This window comes from Lissotriton vulgaris, chromosome 3_1 (assembly GCF_964263255.1).
Source record: "Lissotriton vulgaris chromosome 3_1, aLisVul1.2, whole genome shotgun sequence".
Taxonomy (NCBI): domain Eukaryota; kingdom Metazoa; phylum Chordata; class Amphibia; order Caudata; family Salamandridae; genus Lissotriton; species Lissotriton vulgaris.
Window position 1 is genome coordinate 1,745,683,035 of NC_141689.1, and position 24,859 is coordinate 1,745,707,893.

At 41.4% G+C, this 24,859-nt stretch overlaps 1 protein-coding gene across 1 annotated transcript in view; it reads right to left on the reverse strand.

Annotated features, from left to right (window-relative positions):
* Window positions 1-5,300: 5,300 nt before the first annotated feature.
* Window positions 5,301-24,859, reverse strand: part of LOC147728398 (la-related protein 1B-like) — a 287,012-nt gene continuing 267,453 nt past the window's right edge. The window contains exons 4-7 of the mRNA XM_086963793.1: window positions 17,685-17,853; window positions 12,971-13,111; window positions 5,402-5,542; window positions 5,301-5,311 (exon numbers count right to left, since the gene is read on the reverse strand). Coding sequence (XP_086819919.1) covers window positions 5,301-5,311; window positions 5,402-5,542; window positions 12,971-13,111; window positions 17,685-17,853 — 462 coding nt within the window. The remainder of the gene's footprint in view (window positions 5,312-5,401; window positions 5,543-12,970; window positions 13,112-17,684; window positions 17,854-24,859) is intronic.

Sequence of the window (24,859 nt, forward strand, 5' to 3'; positions counted from 1 at the left end):
AGTGTCGTCTATCGGGGCACAAATTGGAAGTTTAGATAAAGTGTCCTTAATCAGCATTATTTTGTCATTAAAATAATCATTTAGCGAATTGCAGAGCAGTTGTGAAGGGACAACCGGGGGAGAAGTTCTCTCATCATTGCACAACTCCGTCACAATCCTGAAAATTTCTTTCGACTTATTGGTGGCATTAAGTATTTTAGAAGAGAAATAGGCAGTTTTGTGGGTGTGCAATGTTTTTTGGTAGACTTTTCGGGTAGAACAATAAGCGATCCTTGCTTGAGGACAGTAGTTAGAGCGCCATGTTCTCTCTTGCTGCCTCACTTCAAGTTTTAGTTTCCTCAACTCCGGTGTAAACCATTTATGCGCATCCGCGCCACGCGAGTTATCAAAACGAGTGAGGGGAACACAAACATTAATGGCCGAATTTAGCCAGTCTTGAAGCCTACCTTCGGCTATCTCCACATCTGAACTCTGCTCTGGCAGAGTAGACTTTAACCGATTTAAGAAAGCAGACATGTCCAGCGAGGACCATTTCCGGGTCAGACTGGTGGTCTTCAGCTTAAATTGAAGAGCTTTCTCAACACAAAATGAGAAACTAATAATAAAATGATCGGACCAGCTACAAGGTTTAATATCAATAAAATCAATGGCTAAATTCAATGACCAAAGTTGATCGAGACTATGGCCCTTTTGATGGGTCTGAGTGTCTATATGTTGTGTTAAATTCAGATCACTCAGAAGGTCCCTAGTCTCTGCTGCTTGGGGGTCAGATAGAATATTATCAAACCAGAGATTTAAATCCCCGACCAAAAGCAGTTTTGAGTTATCAGTGGCTAGCATGGCCAGTTGCTCCGCAAGAATAGCAGGGAACATAACCATGGTTTGGGGCGGGCGGTATAGTAAAACCACCACAAGTGTCCCATTGACAGTGTCCAATTTGGCAACAATATTCTCCACATTAGGAATATCCAAGGAGGGGAGTTGTCTAAGTTGGTGTTTTTTATTGGAGATGATGGCCACCCCGCCCCCAGTTTTACCTGCCGGTCGTATCACGGAGATAATATAATAATCAGCAGGTAAGGCGGCAAAGATGTCCGGTAATGAATCCGGGGTGAGCCATGTTTCAGTCAACAGGAGTAAATCCGGTTTAATGTCAGTTAGTAACAGAAAGATATCTATCTGATGTTTGGTCATGGAACGTGTATTTAAATAAAGACATCTAAAATTACAGGTGGTGACTGGCATGCTTGCCGAAACCGCGTAGGTAGAGGCGGAGTCCGTAGTTAGGGTTTACAGATTGAAGTATTTATTATTGTTAATAAAAATAAATTCTAAGAATTGTATATATTCATACATGGATTTCTTTCTTTTTCTATTTTCTTCTTTCACTTCTGTTTCTTCAATGTAAAATTTGTTTTCTCTAATATTTTTTCATATTTCTCACATTAGAATGTTTTTTTAGGCCTTAAAAATTGGATGCATGTGTTGTGTCAACTTGAAGCCTTGTTAGGATTCCAGTATTGTAATGTAAAAGGCAAATGTTTTATATTTGAGTGAATCTTTTTCTCTGTAATTTGTTTGAAAAAGCATACAAGGAAATAACAGACAAAAAGGACTCACTCAAGTATATAACATAAAGGGATTTGCAGGATGAAAAAAGTAATAAAGGCACATTTCCAAAAATTCTCTTTTCATGTGACAAACGAAGGCCCTTACTTGCAGTTGGGTAGATGAAGGGCATCCACCGAAAGTGTAGAATGTTCCATCCACTGCATCATGGGTTATTGATCTCATTGGCACTCTAAATACAGTGGATTGTTCATGAGCCACTTTTTGGTGAGTTTCCTACTAAAGCACATTGTAAAGAAGGCCCTTACATGTTAACTCATACCTGACAATGCACTTTCAACACAGGTTGTATGTCAGAATAGCGACTGTAAATATATCATGATACAAAAACATCATAACCAAAATATTTACAAAATAGCATGCAAGTAAGTACAAAGAGGTAACCATCCATTTACTATTACAATATTCCCTTGACACGATATATATATATATATATATATATATATATATATATATATATATATATATATATATATATATATATATATATATATATATATATATGTAATATATCACCCAGTGGCGTTCGCCAATGGGCAGGTATAGTTAGGTCATCTGTTGTATAGGAAACATGTTTTTTGAATTGCTAATAATTTTGGCCCCATTTAATGAATCTCCACTATATTGTCCAGAATGGTGTTACTGTTCGACTAGTTTGTGCATGGTAAGTTTCGAGGTGATCTGTCAGGCAAGGGGTAAGAAAAAATGGGAGTTCCAAAATGCAAAATCTCCATGCATTCCCACAGACTTCTTTAAGAAAGTTTACAGCTGAATGGAATTGTACCAAATTTGTCAGGAAGCTAGATCTTGGTCCGCAGATTGTAATTTGGTGTAAATCCATTCAGTAGTTTTTGAGAAATTAAAGTAAAAGAATTATTGTACATCTGGACAGTTGAGTCCGCGAGAGGCTCGAGATGCTCTTGCTGGAGTGCCAGTTAAAAAATGAAGCATTCTGTTTGGCCCAGGGAGCTTTATTTCCCTTTGGCCATCTCGCTCCAATTGGAGTCATACTGTTACAGGAGTGAGCGCTCTGATTGACTGCCAGCAACATGAGAAAAATGTTGCTGGCAGTCACTACATGACTTGGGACTTAGTCCCCTGTCCTGAACATGTTTGAAAATAAAATATAAAAGGAAAGGGTATGTATACCCTCACCCAATGCCTCCTGGGGGGAACCCAGAGGGACTCCTAGTGAGGACAAAAAAACTGCTGAAATTCTGGCAATCCTGCAGGAATCCTGGGGAAAACCCAAAACAAAGTGGCAGTCGGGGGCACTTTGATTTATTAATGGGAGGGGGCCCTGGGCCGCCTCTCCTAGCCTTTACAGGACCTGGGGAGCCCATTTCAAATGACATCATTGATGACATCATTTAGTAAAGATTGTGAAATAAGAAATGTTGCTGGTGTTTTGCAGATAAACTCTTAGAAAAGGGTAACAATTGAATCAATCTCTCCTTAAGAGGAGCTCCTTTCTGGTTTGAAGATGAGGTCTAATACCAATGAGAAAAATAGATAAAAACATATGGGTAGAAAGTGGCATTGTATCTTTACTGCTATTCGCCTTCATTGCAAATTAAGTTTCTTTTGTATATTGTGCTTTATTGAGCTCCCACAATCTGCATTTTCCTCCATGGCCACAAAGATGACGTGAGATGGACCAACAGGAACTTGTGAAGGTACTGCACTCTTTATTCTATAGGTACTCCTGCAGGTCCCACATATGCATATAAAAGGTAAAATGTATGCCCACCATTACCATACAAAACTATCATCCTCATGTTTGAAGGGGTTTCTGTGGAGGGGGGAAAAAGAGACTAGGAGAGGCTAAGTTTCTTCTCACTCCTCTCTTACAACAAATTTGCAGCTTCTAAGCGGATTTAATTTTTATCAGGAAGATCCTGATCTTTGGAAACAAGAGCTCCCCTTGGACCTGCTCTTGGTGGCAACCCGCATTATGTCCCATGCCCCCCAACCCTCGCCAGAAACCTCAACATCATCCTAAGCAACAAACTCATAATGAGTAAACAGATCAATGATGTGATTGCATCCTGCTGTCTCATCCTCAGAATGCTTTGTAAGATTTTCAAATATCTCCCCGAGGACACAAGAAGCACGGTCACCCAGGCCCTCATAAACAGTAGACTTGATTACAGCAACACTCCCTATGTCGGCATGTCCAACCAACTCACTCAAAGACTCCATACATGCCACAGCTGCCAGTCATCCTTTGTGTCCATAGAAGCGCTCACACCACTCCCTACCTAACTGAACTACTATGACTAGCCATCCAGAAACATTGCCTATTCAGGATGCTGAGCCATGCCTATAAATCCCTCCACAACACTGGACCATGATACCTCAACGACCGACTTCAACTCTACCTACCTTCCAGACAGCTACAATCTAACTCTCTGTCCCTAGCATCCGCAGGAGCAAGTCAGGAGAGGGCCTTCTCCTTCATTACCTCCAAGAACTCGAATGAACTTCCTCAGCACATCAGGACAGTTACTTCACTCCTCGATTTCCACAAGAAACTGAAGATATGGCTATTCAACTGGGAGCGCTGCCCAGCCCACGTTCCTGCGACAGCGCCTGGATACCCTCACATGTAATTAGTAGCACCATACAAGCTGACATATAACATAACATTAATATTTAGTTCTATTCCTACAAATCACTTCTGAGCCATAGGGAAAGGTGGCTATGCCAAATAAGTCTTATTTCCTCTAGATGGATCTAAGATCTGGTCTTTAAGTCTGTACCGAAAAGAAATGATGCAAACAGACTAAAGCAGATATATTGTTTTCTCCTCCATGTTTGTGTAGCTAACAAGCAGTTTGAACTCTTAAAGAACTGCATAACAAATATTATTTTTCACAATTACACTAACAAAGAAAATACTCTAAACTTAGAAAGTGAATATGAGAAGAATTTGTTTAAAACCCATTAGACCAACTGGAAAAACGGGTGTACAGAGATCAGCCAAAAGAAAATAGAGATTTCTTCTGTGGAGACGTGTGGCTCAATGATTAGAGCGGCGACCCTGTTGCAGAGGTCTAGCCCGGGACCAGGGTTCAATTCCCCGCCTCGGCGGGTCTGGAGCTCAGAATTCCACGGACCTGATAATTCTCGCCTCGGTGCCTATTCCAATCATGGAGTCCCACTCTGCAACTCTGGGCAATAGCTTGCTTAATCTCCACAACAGCCCCCACAACGCTAAGGATGCCTGGCCTCCACCTTGGGGGTGCCCAGGAGTGGACGCCTCACAGGGAAAGCCAGGATGGGTTCCACAGTGGGATTTGTACAAGCGCCTTGAGACCGTTGCGGTTGAATAGTGCGCTATACAAGTATCAATTCACAATTTTATTTTTCCATTCTTGTTATGACCTGGAAATCCATCCAACTTCAGTGAGGGTTGTCTCTATTCTGCTTTCAACATCAAAAGTCTGCTCACTAGTGCACACAATTCTTCACCACCTAACAAGTTAAAATGTTGCAAGTTTATCTCCCTCTCTGTGGAGTCTTTTCTTCATATATTTATAGCCAGTTAAATATGGAAGCTATCCAAATACAATGTGGAGTACCCAAAATATGTGTTTTGGCCCCCTCTTAAAGGAGAGAATTTCTAATCTACCAGAAAAAAGCATTTTTCCATAATGTATTTGCATTCCTTATAACGTTGCTATAAAGCACAAGAGCATGTCAGAATTAGATACAAATAGTAACTCTCTAGCATGTGTGCTTGGTTCTTTTAATATTTGTTGCCTCTTACATGGTGCATTGCGGTGTCCACGTCCCCTTCCTCGGCCTCTACGTCCACCTCTGTTCGGGAAGCTTCCACGCATGCTGCCACTGTCGTTTTCACCACAAGAATTATCAATAGCATCTCTTTTGTCTCTACCATTTCGCCAACCTGTTCATAAAAAGAACACCAGTAAAGACATCTTATTAGAGGAGCACCATGCTATGAGTCACATGAGCTAATGTAATCCTCTCACTGGGTGGGATATCCACAGTAGCATTGCTACTGGTGCCATATAAATGTCTTTATAATTAATTCAGAGAAAAAACACCATCAGATCAATTCTGAGGAGTTCAATTATGTAGCTTCACATCCACCATGGAACTGATTATTTTGATCCACAATACTTCATTGAAAACTAGCTAGCAACAGGATCATCTTAGCAGGAATATTGTACTTGGGGGGATACATATCTGAAGACATGAATGTTATCATGACAATACGTATAGTATATCTAACAATATTTCCAGCTGTCCCTCATGTATCTCAGATTTGTTCCATGGCAGGGATAAAGAACTCAAAACAGTATTGACTTCATTTTTTTAATACTCAAAAGGTTTCTTTCCTGATTAGACAATGATATTGTCAAAATCTGGAAATCACAGAAGCTGATGGGTCACCCGATGAACTTGTCAGAACCCTCCACCTAAGTTATACTCACTAGAGCGATACTACCCAGTGATGGTGGGATCCAGATCTAACCAAACCACTTCCTGTAAAATAAGGTACACTGGACTGCTGATTGCTTATATCACGAAATAGGAAACTGCTAATCAGCAAATGTAGCTCGACTAGAATATACAGTGTGGAATCGGCTGGCAGTCCTGACCCTATGAAGCCTTTAAGGATATTAAATCTCGTAGTCTGGCACCCAATAATAAAATACACCCAAAAAACGGAAACATGGAAAGTTTGTATAAGATATTTCCATGTACAAATACTTTTCAAGCAAAAACTTAATTGCATTAAATAGAATTGCAGATCCCAACAGAACACAGTCGGGAACAATATGGGCTACATCTCCAAAAATCCGTTCCGTACGAAAAAACAAATCCTGCTTTTACTGCGATAAAAAATGTTGAACGTTTTGCAGTTCGCTGTGGAATTACTCATACATTTTCACAAATCTGCCACATTTACATGATTTACAATTTCTAGATGAGAAACTATTAAAAAAACAATTTATGCATATGCTATTGTACCTGGTATGTAGAAAACAAACAAAGTGTCCAGCAAGACTAGTCACATAAATTTGGTAGGCACCGTAGACCAGCAATTCTAGAGTGCACAAGCTTGATTAAGCTTAATTTATACTATTTTCATACACAAAACATTCGAACTCAACTGTACATGTCTTAGAATGGACAACACATGATTAAAGTACACAATGTCAAACAGTACTCATTTAACGCATACTCCAAATCGAAACATAGAACAAAGCAAATTTGGGGGAAATGAAAAAAGACATTTGAATGAAAACACAATACACCGAAAATACATACACATGAAACAATTGACCAGTCCTGAATTTGAAATGAAGCACTAGGCGGACACTATTTCATTACAAGTCTAATGCCTATTGTCCTGCCTGTGTATGAGACAAGGGGTTGCACACATTCATATGGTGTTGCAGGTGCAGTTAGTGTCTGCACCCGCCTGCAAGGGGATGTCTGGGGGTCCATGGGACCCCTCTTACCCCCTACAGAGGGTTGCTGTCAGGAGGCGCACTGACAGTGCGCCATCTTTTAAATGGCGCACTCCAGAGGGCTTCTTTGACTCTGCGCCTGCGTCTTTAATGTGGCACTGGCGCGGAATCGAATAAACAAGAAAGAACAGTTTTCCCTTATCTACCACATAATTGAAAAATGCAGCTGCTACAAAATAGGTGACAAGAACAAGACCATAACTTGCAATATTACAACAAGGTATATATTATTTATTTCATTTTTATAAATATATGCTCCATAAATTTACTTCAAATAACATTGTTTCAGAAAATTCATCAGACATGGTGAAATTTATAATTTTTATACAAACAAAATATTTTTATAAATACAGAAAAAGAGAACACAAGAATATAACAACGAATGCAAGTGAGTCAAACATTTATAACAAATCAAATGACTAAAGACTAACACATATATGAAATGACCCCTGGAAAAAAGGGAAAAGATAACATCCGAACACATTCATAACAATCTCCACATTACCACTCAAACTACACACATTCTCACAACATTTAAAACACGGAAGAAAAATCAAGAGTGAAGGTCTCCATGGTCAATGGGAGACCCCGCACTTGGTCGACGCGTTTCGGCGGCTCAGGGCCACCTTCTTCAGGACCACTTCCGGTAAAGAAACCCAAATATCCAGGGGGTCTACAATATATAAATATTCACATTGTCACCAAAAAGAAGTATATATTTCACATAATTTGAAAACAACAGTGAGACATCCCGATGAAAGTGACCAGCATGACATGAAAAAATACAATCAGACAACACAAGATGCTTGATACATGTACAAACAACAGTAAAGGAAAATTAAAAACATACATGGATTAACCTGTAGGACATGCAGTGGTCTCAGTAATGTAATCTGATGTCTAAAAAGAGGGAAGACGACCCCCTCATACCCTGCACACTCTCACCCTAAAAACTAATTTTGATGTAAATGAGGGGTCCAATTAATAATAATCATAAGGGTATGGATACTTACAAAGAGGAGCGAGGGTTGACACTACTGATGACGATCTAGTGGTGCAATCCAATTATACAAATATCCTGAAGGTAGTATATCATCTATAAATGATCTGCAGAAAGAATATGCAAAAGGCCATGCCATAAGACAGACGTGTAATATGTCTCTCTGTACAAGAGATTAACACTGTGTGCACAAATGGCTCGTACCCCTGTATAGGTAGTTGAAGGAGTAAATCGGATGTTCTGAGATTACTGAGATAAGATTAGTCCTTGGCCTTCTATTTATTGATAAAAACCACCAATAGTTGGGTCCCAGCTGAGGATCAGAATAGAGATAAAAAGAACTGAGTGGAAGAATCAATGATGATTTCTTACTATCTACGTGGCTCTAAACCAGTTATTACAATACTTACCTCTTTTAGATTAAAATTATGTCCATGAAGTATTGTTAATTCATGTTCTATTCAGAATACTGAGAATGTTGCATCCAAACTATGGCGCGTCCTAATAAATAAAAATAAATATAAAGATCTTAGAAGGCTGATATACAATGATGCCACCCGTGCATGTAATATACATGTTTATTTAAAGCACCACTAAATATATATGCTGTTACAATGTGGTGAAAGCAAAACTAACATGCCATAGCTCAAAATGATTAAAAGAGAATGAGCAAGAGTGGTATTTAAGGCCACAAGATCCTAGATCTAATCCAAATACACTATACATTCCTTACTACCATTAGCTATTTAAGGATTGCCAAACTAGATGAAGGCTTGACGATATATTAACAACAACGGAAAAAGAGCCCAAGTTGAGCCTATGCGACAAGCGGAAGCACACAAATGCCAACTAGTAAAGTGTTATAGAAATAATGAAAAGGGAACGGCATGAGACAAAAAACATCCCTAGAAGTAATTGTCCATACGATGTAATGCGGCTTGACACTGATCCAGTAAGCACACACGCTGTACGCTGATCAAAATTGAAACACACAGCCCCGTAAGGAAGAAGAGTAGCCAATAAAACGACCGAAATCGGCGTATTGGATTTAAAACAAGCCACCCGTAATAAGAGCCGTTCCTGTAACCCAAGTACTGCCGCTTACCTGATAAGATATGAGCCTCGATTTTAATGTGTCCGCATCTGATGTGATCTCAAACGCCGGGAAGGAATCTCCGACATTGGGTCACTCATTTTAAACACTCGCGCAAGAGCGAGATATCGCGATAAGACATGAAACACAGGAAGCGTAAAGAATGACCTTCCTGAATGAAAATAAAGGACGTACTAGAGTGACACCATATTGTAATGGGTACTAAAATGAATCACTTAACGCGGCACAAATAGATTAAAGCAAGCCCAAGTAAACGGAGGAAATATGTTTTATGTTTTAAATGTGGGATCGAGAAGCCAGTAAGATGAATCGCATACTTCATCACGATTCGCATTTCAGTGAATAATTCGCAAAGAAATGACAAATTGCACACATGGTGAATACATAAAACACGCTAGGGTAACGCCATCTTGGAATAGGCACCAAAGCATGGAATACAATGTGTTCAATACATACATAAGATGAAAAACAATAAGTGCCATAATGATAAACTGAACTCCCACAAAGATGAAATAAGTGGCCTCAGTAATGCAATAACGGCAAGGAAAACAGAATAGAAAGACATTTATTTGCAATAGAGAAAAACACTAAATGGAATGATATATGTGTAAATATGATCCCTATAAGATAGATATGAAACATAATCATATACAGCAGAAAAATAATCAACTGTATTTAATAAAGAAAAAAAGAGTCTTTTAAATACAAAATGAAACACAATCATAAGGATAATGAGGTATCAAGAGAAAAGACCCCATAGTGTTGACAATCTAAATTATAGAAGAGCAATTATCTGGTGACGTACCAATTAATATCTTCATTGAGGCCACGTTTAACGCTATCAAGATGGAAAATCCAAAAGGTTTCTCATTTTTTGCGAGTGACTTCCACTGGTTGTCCTGGTAGCCTTCATCTAGTTTGGCAATCCTTAAATAGCTAATGGTAGTAAGGAATGTATAGTGTATTTGGATTAGATCTAGGATCTTGTGGCCTTAAATACCACTCTTGCTCATTCTCTTTTAATCATTTTGAGCTATGGCATGTTAGTTTTGCTTTCACCACATTGTAACAGCATATATGTAGTGGTGCTTTAAATAAACATGTATATTACATGCACGGGTGGCATCATTGTATATCAGCCTTCTAAGATCTTTATATTTATTTTTATTTATTAGGACGCGCCATAGTTTGGATGCAACATTCTCAGTATTCTGAATAGAACATGAATTAACAATACTTCATGGACATAATTTTAATCTAAAAGAGGTAAGTATTGTAATAACTGGTTTAGAGCCACGTAGATAGTAAGAAATCATCATTGATTCTTCCACTCAGTTCTTTTTATCTCTATTCTGATCCTCAGCTGGGACCCAACTATTGGTGGTTTTTATCAATAAATAGAAGGCCAAGGACTAATCTTATCTCAGTAATCTCAGAACATCCGATTTACTCCTACAACTACCTATACAGGGGTAAGAGCCATTTGTGCACACAGTGTTAATCTCTTGTACAGAGAGACATATTACATGTCTGTCTTATGGCATGGCCTTTTGCATATTCTTTCTGCAGATCATTTATAGATTATATACTACCTTCAGGATATTTGTATAATTGGTTTGCACCACTAGATCGTCATCAGTAGTGTCAACCCTCGCTCCTCTTTGTAAGTATCCAAACCCTTATGATTATTATTAATTGGACCCCTCATTTACATCAAAATTAGTTTTTAGGGTGAGAGTGTGCAGGGTATGAGGGGGTCGTCTTCCCTCTTTTTAGACATCAGATTACATTACTGAGACCACTGCATGTCCTACAGGTTAATCCATGTATGTTTTTAATTTTCCTTTACTGTTGTTTGTACATGTATCAAGCATCTTGTGTTGTCTGATTGTATTTTTTCATGTCATGCTGGTCACTTTCATCGGGATGTCTCACTGTTGTTTTCAAATTATGTGAAATATATACTTCTTTTTGGTGACAATGTGATTATTTATATATTGTAGACCCACTGGATATTTGGGTTTCTTTACCGGAAGTGGTCCTGAAGAAGGTGGCCCTGAGCCGCCGAAACGCGTCGACCAAGTGCGGGGTCTCCCATTGACCATGGAGACCTTCACTCTTGATTTTTCTTCCGTGTTTTAAATGTTGTGAGAATGTGTGTAGTTTGAGTGGTAATGTGGAGATTGTTATGAATGTGTTCGGATGTTATCTTTTCCCTTTTTTCCAGGGGTCATTTCATATATGTGTTAGTCTTTAGTCATTTGATTTGTTATAAATGTTTGACTCACTTGCATTCGTTGTTATATTCTTGTGTTCTCTTTTTGTGTATTTATAATAATATTTTGTTTGTATAAAAATTATAAATTTCACCATGTCTGATGAATTTTCTGAAACAATGTTATTTGAAGTAAATTTATGGAGCATATATTTATAAAAATGAAATAAATAATATATACCTTGTTGTAATATTGCAAGTTATGGTCTTGTTCTTGTCACCTATTTTGTAGCAGCTGCATTTTTCAATTATGTGGTAGATAAGGGAAAACTGTTCTTTCTTGTTTGATCATTTCATTCCCCTCCTTCCCTGGCTTGTACAAGTCTTGAGGGGGTCCCATCATTATTGCTAAAAGCAGAATCGAATAAACGCCCTCATTTGCATAGGGTATGACCCTATGCAAATGAGGGAAGACCCTGTGTTGATAGAATTGGCACTTTAAGTGCACCAGCGCTATCTGTATTATAGAAGGGGCCGCACAAGCGTTTGCGTCCCCTTATATAATACCAAAGTGCCCCGGGGGCGCACAAAGTGGGCGCAAATGCCTGTTGCGACCCCGAGGCACCATCTGTAATACAGACCCTGAGCTGCAAAGTACCAGCATCCATGGCACAAACACATCCCCACGCATATCCCAATGAATAAATATCAACATGAGACATAGAGTTAGATACACACCAGGGGCCGTATTACACGTTATCACTGTTTGCGCCCAGCGCACCTTTCAAAAGGTGCGACAGGAGTCATCCCGCCATTCACTGTCAGCAGTTAACAGTCACCAAGCACAACGCACATTGTTTCTCATTTACTGTAAAATAAAACGTTATATTAACACTGAGAAGCAAAACCATGCCAACAGGTTAAGACTGTGAGATGCTAAAGGGCCCCGAACACAAACCCACCAGGGAAAAAAGAGACGGACAGAGGTTTCACTTAACATCCAGGGAAAGAAGACACTCGTGGCCTATCCAGGAGTTCCACAACCAGCTGCTCTGGAGGCCAAGCAATGGACCTGGCACACACGTGCACATGCCATATCTGGCACACACATACCAGTCCTCTCTCCCTAAAAATACTCCAAGGAAAACCTAGGTGAACCTTCGCGACCAAGTTATACAAACATCATGCCATCGCATTACCAAAACTCAGCTAGGCACCGTACCATGGTCTTCTGCAAGACCAACCTTTTGCAGGGTTTTCTCACTTTCGCACATCATCTCTAGGACTGTGCTCACCGGTCCACTCAGCAGTAAAATCTACTCAGGTATGCTGAATGATGAGCAATATTCAAAATATCTGTTCTATAATTCACTAGATTTCAATTTATCTCATGCATAATCCTTGTAGCTATCCGAAATTTGCTACTCGGTTCTTCTTCGGCTCCAGTTCAATTGACTGGACACAAATAAGAAATCAGCAGGTGGAAATACATTGTGCTGGCTTACTTTGGGAATAATCCGCACGTCTGTTAGGCTGTGCGACATTTGCTTCTGGATGTAAATATAAACTGATCTGAGAGCTCTGTTTTTCTTTCAATTCTTGTCTTGAATCCCCTAAATTAAGAGGCAACCATTTCTGCTTGCAACCTAAACAAAATAAAATGCATGTCATGAGGAACACATACCAGGCAGCTTATACGTTGGTACTGTATTAAATGGAAACACATACAGTTACAATACAATAATGTCATTTTTAATCAATAGAACATAAAGAGTAGTTACATATTTAATAGAGCAATCTATTGTGGTGCATGGCTCCTTACCCGTTTATCTTTTTCGACAATCTCCTACCACTACTGAGAATTTTAGACTTTCAGATTGTGTTTACATTTTATCAATATAAAGCTTTCTTATGGTCGCTAGTAATACTTTTATGTGTATTCAATGCTGTCCACGTACGACCTTCCCCATTTCATCCCTCCAGCAGATTTACAATATGTCAAACATAAGCAGAAGCAGAAGAAACATCAAGTAGCAAAATGCAAGGTAGGGGTGACAGAATCCTGAGTCCAAGAGAAGCATGGGCGTTGATTCACCAAAATGTCAGGAGTAGGGTAAGTAACATCACGTGCCCTTTGACCTCAATTACATCACAGGAAGTGACATCAAGTAACCCCGGATTTCTTTTCCAGGAAGGCATGTCATGTGGCCTAACATCACAACAATTGAGGATTTGCTTTGGATAATATCACAAAGTAACGCATAGTTACGCTACGCACTGCAATGCATTATTTTGTATCAAGGGTGGTGCATCTGGGTTCCCATGCAGCCACCCGTGGGTTTTGATGCAAATCCCTATCTACTAATGTTGGTTGAGAAGAGTTTGCACCAAAATCTTATGTATCCTCGAGGCAGGCGTAAGAAGGATCATTATGTACGTTTTTCCAATTTTACATGTACTGTATTGTACAGCACATACAAACTACTAGGAAACGCTGCAAGACATTATTTTTGTGCTGGAAAGAACTCCTTCCAGTACAAACCCTATGCTTTAAAGAATGCAAACACCTTGCGCTTTGGCACAAGGGTATGTTTGTTGGTACATGGGTTCCCAAATTGTGCCAGAGCACTGGGAGAGAAAAATGTGCCCCTTTTGACGCAGGGCAGTGCAACAAATTTGGTGCACCGTTGCCTTGCGTTAAACAATAGTAGATCTGTGCCTCTATCTTACACAATCTCTCTCAATACCTGTCACATAACTCTCATTCACTTTCACTTACACACACATGCTTACACATACAGAAACATTTTATCACACTCACGCTCACCCGCAAGCACACATACAACATACATTTAAAACCATTTTTACTTAGAACAGCTGGCACCAAGTGTGCTCCATCTTATTACACTAATAGTGAAAAATATATTATTCACTAATAGTATAATGAAAATAGCGAGACAAGATGGAATGTGGAGCGCTCGCATCATCTTGGCACTGATTTAGCCACCCCTGAGGCAAGGGGTTGCAAAGGCAGCGGCAGGTGATGCAAGCGCAAGCCAGGTAAATGCCACCCATGAGAAGAATAGGAAGAAAGCAGCAGAAGTACAGGACGGTAAGGTCCACGTGTTAATAGAGTTCAGAACGGCAAATTATATGAGCAACGTTTGCGCTGCTCTTCGTAACCCGGAAGTTGAAGTGAAAGTTCATGAACACTGTGCTTATGCGTGTAACAACCCATCTCTCGTTCCACCAGACCCTGGTCTGTCTTTACCACTATATCTGTGCTAGGGCCGACTTTAGTACTGGTGACGCCCTGTGCAACATTGTTTGCTGGCACCCCCTCAATAAACACCTCGCCACGGATTCCATCACTACCACCATTTGACAATGCCTTCCAAGTCTCCATAACCACTGCCTCTTAGATTCATTAGTTTTATAGCACCACTAATGCCAGTTTAGAGTGTCAGAACACTTTACATGGCACATACATTGCATGGAGGCAATTATAGGTGTGCAAATCAGTGTACAGGAAATGTTCCATAAGACACAGGCCTACAAGGTGTAGGAGTCACATGTCATCCATACTGGTAGGCAGTATAGTTTAAGAGTCCTTGGTCTGGAAAAGCACAAATTGAGAATTTAAAATGTAACACCATTGTTAGGGGTTTTCTTTAATAAGAAGAATTGATTTCTAGCCAAAGGAACCCTTTTTGCAATATTCGGGTAAGGAAAGACTGGGCAAAAAACATGTAGCTGTAATATATTCCTTGCAGTTTGCATGCAGCTCTTTGATGACAGTTAATAACTCACTGCTCTGTATTAGCATATTAACTTTTAAACTGCAAGTAACAAAAGGATCTCTCTGACAAAAGCGATAACCCATTGATCTATTTATAGTATATGCACTTTGTGATCTGAATGCCACACGTTCTTTGCAGCAGGCATATTCACCCTCTGCACTAGGATGAGCCAAAACTTCCACTCTCAGACAAAGCTCCAGTCTCTCTCCAGGAAGAACATTAATCACCGGAGTTACTTGACATTTGTGTTGATGCTTGAAAATTGCTGGGGCCAGGAACGCGGCATTAGGTGTTTTTAAACAATAAACATGTTGCCCCCACCCCAAGTCAGCGCCCGGTGCGGTGGCACCATTCACACCACCCGCACCGCCCAATAGCCGGCCCTGGTCTGTGCAGTTCAAGGGACAGTGATCTGGACATGCCCTGTGTCGATAGGCATATTTCTTGTTCTTATGGGAAGGATCCCTACCCGTGAATAGGAAGCCATCAGTCGTCATGGATTCTCTACCTCACCTCCTCTTTTTCTCCCTTCCTTCCACCTAATTGTATCCATTTTCCCCAGATATCTTAACTTCCTCTTCCTCAGCTACAAATGTTTGAGTACTTTTCACAGCCAATGCAGCTTGGTGGCAAGTACTAAGAAAAAGAACAATACACTAGTCTCTCTAACTTCATACCACCAAAGAATTAATTAATTCAGTAGTACTTAGTAAACTGAATTATTGCAACAGCTCACAGGTGGAGCTTCCTCAAAAATGGAACAAGTATTTAATGGAAAGAGGGAAGAAGAGGACTCTTGCTCAACTCAACTCAGCTCCAAAGGAGATGAGTTTCATAGCAAAAGCAAAAAAGAATATCCCCAAATCTATATTTCTTAAAACACTTCGCCAGCTGTAAGCGCTGGCAGAGTGTGGAAGGCAAAGTAACAATATGCCACTTTATATACATTTAGGAGACTTGTGATACTAAACCCTTTGTGACACTCAGAAGACTGAGTGAGGCTCTGGCCTGAAGGGGTAACCAGTAAAGGCTCTTAATCAGTGTGATATGGGTTAATCTAGATACCATCCTGGCAGCAATACTGTAAAAAAATATGCCTTTGTTTAAAGATTATGAATGCCATTTCCAGGTAGGTGGCATTACAGAAGTCAAATCTCGACCTTATAAAGGCCAATGCTACCTTTTAAAGTGAAGAAAGCCATGATTCCACTCAGTGTTTTTATGTGGAAGATGCGGGCAGACACTGCCACAGAGTCCTGACTATCCAGCTGAAGAGGGGAATTACTTTTAACTCCTACGGTATTCAATACTTTAGCAGGAAAAGGGAAAGGAAATATATCGCCAGGCCAGAAGGTGGAGGTCCAGAGATCTGTGCTTCCACCCACGCCCAGACTCACTCTTCAGACAGAAAAGACCTTGAAGCGATCCTCCCATCCACTTTCAGATCTTGTAAGTGGAAGGTAGCAAAATAACCTGCCTTTCTCTGCTTGCTCGCTCTTGTATCTGCAACTCGAGACAGCACATCTATGCTCTCATGCCTTTCTCCGTACAGCCTATCAAATCCCTCTATTACCCTACTTCAACCCCTCCACTCAACTGGTACTCTCCCACCCTTACCCTTTCTGTGCCTCTCTCTCTCTCGGTTCCCACTATATAATGCGTAGAATAGATAGACAGAAATGGTCAGCCATCTTGGAATTTTTTTAATCGTAAACTATAACAAAAAACAATGTAGTGTTTTGAGAGTTCGTGTATACTCTCTACCAGGCTCTATTCCTATCTTTCATAATCTTGTTTGACCCTGATGAAATGGGATAGGAATTTCAACTGAGCACACTGAATACAGTATAACATGTTGTTGCAAGTCTTTCCAATGGAGCGAAAATATTAAAACCCTATTGTATCATCTTGTTAACAACCTTGAAAAAGTCGCGAATGGCGACAAAACACGTGTCCGCTGTACCATTGCAGTAAAAAATCTAACAACAGTGGTAAAGATCAATTTGCTGGACAAAGTGTTCTTATGTTCCTTGTATTAAATAACTTTTTCTGACTGGGGATAGCCAGTTGTACACTTGTTTGTGCTGTGCTCTGTCCCTGTTTTGTATTGTTTATATATGTGGAGGATTCTGTATATATTTCCTAGCACTGTGGATGGCACGGTGCAAAGACATAGAGCACGCCTTGAAAAAGAGTGCAATCGTTTAACCTATGTGCAAACACAATAGAGGTGCTGCCTACCATTGAAAAACCACTGTCATAATTTGTCTGTGTATAAATTAACTGTGTGAGCGCATGCTTGCAGAGTCCTGCTGGCCCTCTAGCAGTCAGGTGACAGCAGTCAGGAGCCCCCTCCTAGGAAACTTGCTTTCAGGCATCATCAGGAACAAGGCAGTGTGATTAACAATTGGATACCAACCTTTTTTCTTTTGTGAATTTGACCTTGCTTCAGTATCAGCACCAATTTTCACCTGGTCATTTGGGTTTGTGTCACAGTTTTCTTTGCCTTCAGCGGGATGTTGCCCCTCTTCTTTTTCATCTTTCTTTTCCTTCCTGATTTTATTAGATTGAGCTGTATGGTCTGTCACCTGGAAGCATTAGAAGAAGCACATGTGATTGATGTAGTGGACCGTGTGTGCATCTTCATTGATATATATGTTAACGAAATCACTCTAACTCATGGTATGACAAAAAGGCTTGACAACTATAGTTGAGTATCTGGGCATGTCTTCCCCTGAGAAGACATGTTGCTTTTACATACATAAACTCTGCAAATGTTTTTGAGGTTAGACGTACGCATGGAATCTCTAAATCCCCAAATATCACCTAATATGGCATCAGAGGCACCAATAGAATGCTACTCCAGCACCAGAATAGATGATGATGAGAGAACTGGACGATGGACAAGAAGCACAAACCTCCCTCACACCTACCAATACTTACACCTTTTGGCCATGGGGCAGCTAAAAAGATGCACTATAGAGGCACTGCATAAGGCAAAACAGAGGCCTCTTCTGCTACGTATAGGAAAACAAGTATCCCATTAAGTCAAGAAAGACCAGATACTGACGCCAGCTTCATTCCCCACATGAAAAAGTTGAGAAGAAAGGCATGTTGTAGCACGAAAGGGTAGAGCACCAACTAAAGAAGAGGGGCTTTGTGGAGTGTATAAAGCCTCCAAGACCAGCCACTGATGCAGAACTCCAGCATGGAGAGCAAGATCTAAAGATGTGTCACGTTGTAAATTTGTCACATAGAGGCGCATGGTTTACGACGCTGCTGCGTCACAGAAGTGACACAACGGTGTTGTAAAGATGATGCTAGGGGCTTGTAAATCTGCCCCCAGATCTCTCTGATAGAATGGAACTTTGAAAGGAACATGCGGTCGAGTAGCGAGTCAACAGTGTCTACAAATTAAGGACCAAGTGGAAAAATATAGAAGAGCTCTCCATTACATTGCACTGCATTGACAGGATGTGAGGATATGAGTAATAGGGAATATCAGACTTGAGGCAAGCTTGAGGGAGCCAAAGTTCAAGAGTAGATGCAACTACATCAAGAAACTTTTGCACATATTGCTATATGTCTAAGATATTGCTATTACTTGAGTTCACCAGGTGGATACCTGCAGTAGAGCAGAATGATCAGGTTCATTAATGCACGTATCATACTTTACTCAATTACCATGTAGGAGAAGGTAGCCAATCAAAGACATAACCTTGGTGGCATTTCAAAGCCAGACCCCAATTATGCATCAGCATTGACACAGATAACCTTGAAAAAGAGACATGCTTTCCAAGCAGTGAGTAATGTTTGGCCATTTCCCTGGCAACTGTGAAGTGTGAATGTAGAAAGCTAAGGTATAGTGCAGTAGGTGCAATGTTTACATAGCTCTGCATGAGCCACCATTGACAGGCCTAGGAGGAAGCACAACATATGTCTTTGGTCAGAAAGAAAGAAGTAAGAAGGGGCATCTGATGCTGAGGCCAGTGTGAATGACAGTGACTGCAGAACGCTGATTGGTGGACTACTACATAGACCTAATTGGTGAGAATGTGTATGTAAAGTGGGGGTGTTTCCATAGAAAGTTAGACTGAAGTCCGTCTCAGAGGAGACATGAGTCTGCTGGACGACCACTGTGGGTCTGCCCTTTAGAATAGTGGCCCTGCCACAACTTGCATCTCCCAGTGGGGAGGATCATGACAGCTGCTGTGTTTGTAGGTAACCGCCACAGGGCTAAGAAACCAGGTAGGGAAGTTGAGTACTTTGGGATGATGCTCCTTTTCTGCTAAGAAGTAGAATCTGCTCCTGCTATTGGCCCACAGTCATTGAATGAAGCTTCATCATTTCTGGATGGTAACAATGGTTATTTTGGTGGACTCAGAGCTTTGAAGATTCTGTCATCTCACCTGCTCTCATGTATTTGTACCCTCATCATTTATTGCTTTGTCATTTAGGTGTAGAAAAACATTGGGCTGTGGACCACAATGGAGCAGAGAGATGCCCCTACCCAAGATGGAAAGATTTTCTTTTTTGCTAACCAATTATTCATTATTTCCAGTGAAGGCACATAATACAACACAAGGAGGAAAAAGGAAGAAGGAAAGAAGGAAAGAAAGAGAGCACCATATTGTCATTGGCACCACGGTAATTCTTCCCCAACACACTCCACAAAGGATATATAAACAAGTCTACATAAAAGCCCATTGGCCATAGTATTCCATCCATTGCCTCCATATACGTTCATTTTTGCGAGGACAGCCTCACACCTCATTGATGGGCTTTTCCTGCACAGGACATAGGTCCATTTTCCTCCTCCACTCAGAAAACATTGGTGTGCGGGGTCATTACCAATTTCGGGCAATGTTCCTTTTTGCCCCCATGATGGAAAGATTTTAGTAATGTTCCTTCTCTTGTATGTTAAGGAGTCACAAGGGCTAATGTGTAAGGTACCGAATCATAATATGTTCATCTGAATGAGTTTGTCTGTTAAATGGCTTTTCAGAAAGCTGTAGTCTGTAGTGAGTTGCACTGCTTATGTCATGATGTGATGTACTTGTAAAGAAGTTCAAAGTAATGGCCCCTGCATGCCGGTTAGAATTGTATGAGGGCTTTACAGTGAGTTTGGCGGTCTGACCGTCGTATTAAAAGATAGGAGTATTGCTATTGCTAAGACGTGGGTGAACCTCTGACCCCGCGAGCACACCACCGGGGTAGCGGTCAGGGGAAAGCAGCTGCCATAGGGTGGTACAGACGAGCAACACCGCCGTCAGTATTACGAGTTAGCTGTCCCATGAGCCGATAGCGGTGGTGGAATCGCTGTTTTAAGGTCAGCGGAAATGAAGGATTTAGGGTGCAAACTTATCCTGTTCCTTTTCTTTTCATCAGAGTCCAAAGTGAATCCCGTTCTCCAGGTCTCACCTACACAGCAGCATCTTTACTCCGAAGAACATGACCCTGTTTGTGGCGATGCACAGGTAAGTGCTCTTTGTTCCATAGATCCATTGCCTGGACTGGCCACGTATGGGTTAAACTCAGGCAATGGGTAGGTGGTATTTTTCCTCATGCATATGTGTGCATTCACCACATATGCAGTCGAAATGTGCACACATGCATCAATGGATATGGAAAGCCATTGCACAGCTGCAAGACCACCACACCACAGGCCCCGGTCAACTCATAATACAGCAGACTGAAGACTGCCAGCACTGCAGCCTTCTCACAGCTGCGGTGTTCGGGAAGTCAGACTGCCAACCTCGTAATAAAGGCAAGGCCCTAAGAATGAGACTCAAGTGGCGTGTTGCCTTAACAGCACTGGCCAGGAAGAAAGCACTAAAAATGGTCATGTATGGTGTTGGTTTCATTCTCTGGACTAAACATAACACATTGACTTAGGTAGGGCTAGACTGGGAATCCAAATTAGCCCTGGTAAATATTGTCAGACCAGCCCCTGCTTTGGTGCTTAGCAAGCGAGTCTGACCAAGATATTATTTATGGGTGCCTCTACCCCCCAAAGAGATCCTCCTCCACAGATACCCTCCCTATTGTTCTCCAACAGCGCCCCTCATCTATTTGTTTTATAGTATCTCTCATACTAGTGTAGGGTGTCAGAGCTTTTTACATCACACACACATACTGAGACAATGATCATATGTGTGAAAACCAGTGTATAGAAAATATTACCTAAGACAAAGGTGTAGGATTGAAATGTCATCCATACTGGTAGGCAATTTTTAAGAGTGTTTGGTCTGGAGAAGAACAAACTCAGGATTCAAAATGTAACACAGTGGTTAAGGTTGGCTTTACTAACAATTATTTATTTATACCCAAACAAACAATAGTAACATTAAATAATAAAAGACTAGGAAAAAAACACAACTTTCTAACCTAAATAATGCAGTTTTTATGTAGTTCTTTGATAGCAGTTCTTAGCTCACTGAGCTATATTATGATTGTAAGTGATGAACTGTGTGAGAAATAGGGTTACTGGTTGAGGGGTGTGAAACCCTACCCAAACAGCAACCACAATCCTTGTCAGGGTGAGGAACAAGCAAACCATAATGGAGCCTGGGTCAGATACACAGACCAGGTTTGTCCTGCCGAAAAGTTACCTTCTTAGCCCTGCACAAAGAGCCTGTATCGCTGCAGAGGAGGGCTGTGAGCACCAGAGAAGCATCTTGGACGGTCATCAATGTAGCTCAGAGAAGTAGTCCTTGTGTCATGGAAAGTTGTCGCTGTAGTGCAAAGATCATGCTGTTGTCACGAACAGTCAGGCAGGAACTCTGCGGTAGCGCTCCCATGAGCGGTCGATGCTGTAGCGCGAAGAGTCGGGTTGACGGACCTTCACGTTGGTGGGCAACAAGAGCCACAAGGTTTAGACACCAATGGCCTTGTTCGCGGTTGTGAAGAGTCCAAAAACTTCAATTCAGCTCCACTGAGGACACATCAAGGGGCTGGTGCCAGCTGGCTTTGGATGCTGTTTCAGGTGGTTACGGAACCTATTATATTCCTATGGCTCTGAACAAGAGGCCAGCTGAATATTTCTTGGAGTCACTCTGACAGTCCAATCCCTCTGACTCAGGCAGGAGGACAGCAGAGTAGAAGTGAAGTAGGGCAGCAATCCAGCAAGGCAGTAGTTCTGCGTAGCACCAGTCCAGTACAGTGGGAGTCCTTTCATCTGTTTTTCTTCCTGGTAGAGTCTCCACAGACCCAGAAGTGTACTGAGGAGTTGATGTCTGAGGCCCAATATTTATTCCAGGGGCCTCCTTTGAAGTGAAAGAAGCTTCAAGAGGTTTCCCTTTTAAGTGCACAGGTTTCTTTTTTTTTTTTTTTTTTTAAACAATTTTTATTGCAGACTTCAATGCAAGCATTACAGTAAATTTGCAAGTATGTGTACGTGGGGATCCCAATTTCTCACACTCCATCCGACAAATATTTACACAGCCTTATTACCCGCATCCCTGAGGCCGGGTGGCATTTGTCCCAGTCAGTGCATCATCTCCGCCACTACGTGGCGGCGTATCTAGTGGTCAACCGCTGTCTGCTTTTAACTTTTTTCCCCCACAAACCCCCCCCTATCAGCATCCGACCAGTGTGTGCTGTGAGTCTCGATGTCAATGGGATGCTGCACCCCCCCCCTCCACCCCCTCCCCCCCCTCCGGTGTTCTAAGGTGTCTCGTGCCCGTGTCCGGTAGCAGTATACTGAAGAGTGTTGGTAATCTACGGAGTTTGGAATTGATTATTGAGTGTGTGTGTCCGTGGTGGGTGCTGGGATCGGCCCCGCCTCCCCGGAAACCCCTGGGTCCACTGCCTCCCCCTCCTCTTCACTCTCCACTGCACCATCCCTGAGTGCCTGGACTAGGACTTCCCATGCCAGTGCCGTTTCCTGAGCCTTCCCGTCTGGCCCCCGCCGTGCTAGTTGATACCTGATCATGCTCTCTGCCGCCGCCCATTTCTGAAACTCGGCCAGCCATTTCCTGTGTGTCGGCGCTAACTTTGATTTCCACCCCCTGGTGAGCTCCCTCTTTGCAAGGAGTAGGCCCATGTCTATGAATTTACTCGTTAGTGCACAGGTTTCTTGCCTCTCCTGCCCAGGCTTTAGACTAAGTATAGGGTTTATGTTATGTTATTATAACTTGTAGAGCATGCTTACACCAGACGGTTTCTCAGCATCGAGGTAACTAACCCAAAACAACACCGGATACTGCTTAATAGGCTTGCTTGAAGAGCCAAGTCTTCAACATCTGTCTGAATTTCCAATAATTGGAAGTCGTTCTGAGTTCCAAGGGCAGGGAGTTCCAAATGCAAGGAGCCATAACTGAAAATCTGCCCCCCCTGTCCTTTTTCTATTGATCATTAGGTAGTGAAGTTGAGTAAATCCAAGATTTCTAATGGGGGTGTACTTTTGGATGCGAGATTTAATAAAAGCTGGACTTTTCATGTAAAGAAATTTGAATAGTATGCAACATGCTTTGAATGCAGCTCTCTGAGCAACTGGTAGCCAGTGAAGATCTTTAGTCACTTGAAAAATGGGGCAGTGTCTGGGGAGTTGGTAGATCAGCTGAGTGGCTTCCTTTTGAATCAGCTGGAGCCTTCTGGCCAGATAGTTTGGGAGGCTCAGATATAGAGAACTGGCGTAGTCAATTCTTGACATAACCAATGCAATTATACCTTGGACAAACTTGACTAATACATCCATAGTGAGGTATTTATTTATCTTCTTTATTTTAATTAGTTGGATAAAGCAGGAGGATATCAGAGAGCCAAGTTTCAGTTTCATTGAGACCTCCACATCAATAATGAATCCAAGACTTTTTACAGACTTATTTGGAGAGGGGGGATATCCACTTTAGTGGGTAAGTAGGAAGGATTTCAGAGACTGAACTTGTTTTTGGTAATTACGACCTCTGTTTTCTCAGAGTTTACTTTCAGATGGATATTGTTCATCCAATCCCGAATGAACAGCATGGTGTCTTGGAAATGCTTCTTGGAATTAGGGGTGCTGTTGATTGTTAAGAGAAGTTGCATGTCGTCAGCATAATTGTATAGTTTAACTTTCATCTTCTTGAGAGAGTGAACGAAAGGGCGGATTTATAGATTGAAAAGGTGTGGAGAAAGAAAATAACCTTGAGGCACCCCGCAATTCAGATGTACTTCAGAGGAGTTGGAGGGAGAGGAGTCTGGCCGATTGAGATCTGTCTTTCAATAAAGAGGCAATAAAATTATTTGCTGAGTCCTGTAGTGGCACAGCCCTGAGATGATCAACTAAAAGTTCATGGTCAACCGTGTCAAAGGCCTCTGAGAGATCGAGGAGAACGAGGACTTGAATAGTTCCCCATTCAGCCTCCTAACGCATACCATCCGCCAACAAAAGAATAATTGCTTTTGTAGAGTGAAAGCCCGCCTGGCAGGGATCTAGCTTTCTCAATAAGGACCAAAGGTTACAAGCTATGTGCGCCTCAAGTATTTTTGCCAGGTAAGGCAGTAGAGAGATTGGGCAGTAGTTTTTTAGGTCGAGGGGGTCCTCACATACTATCCTTTTTAAAATAACGACTATTGCCTCTTTAAAGACACTGGACACTGTTCCTTGAATAA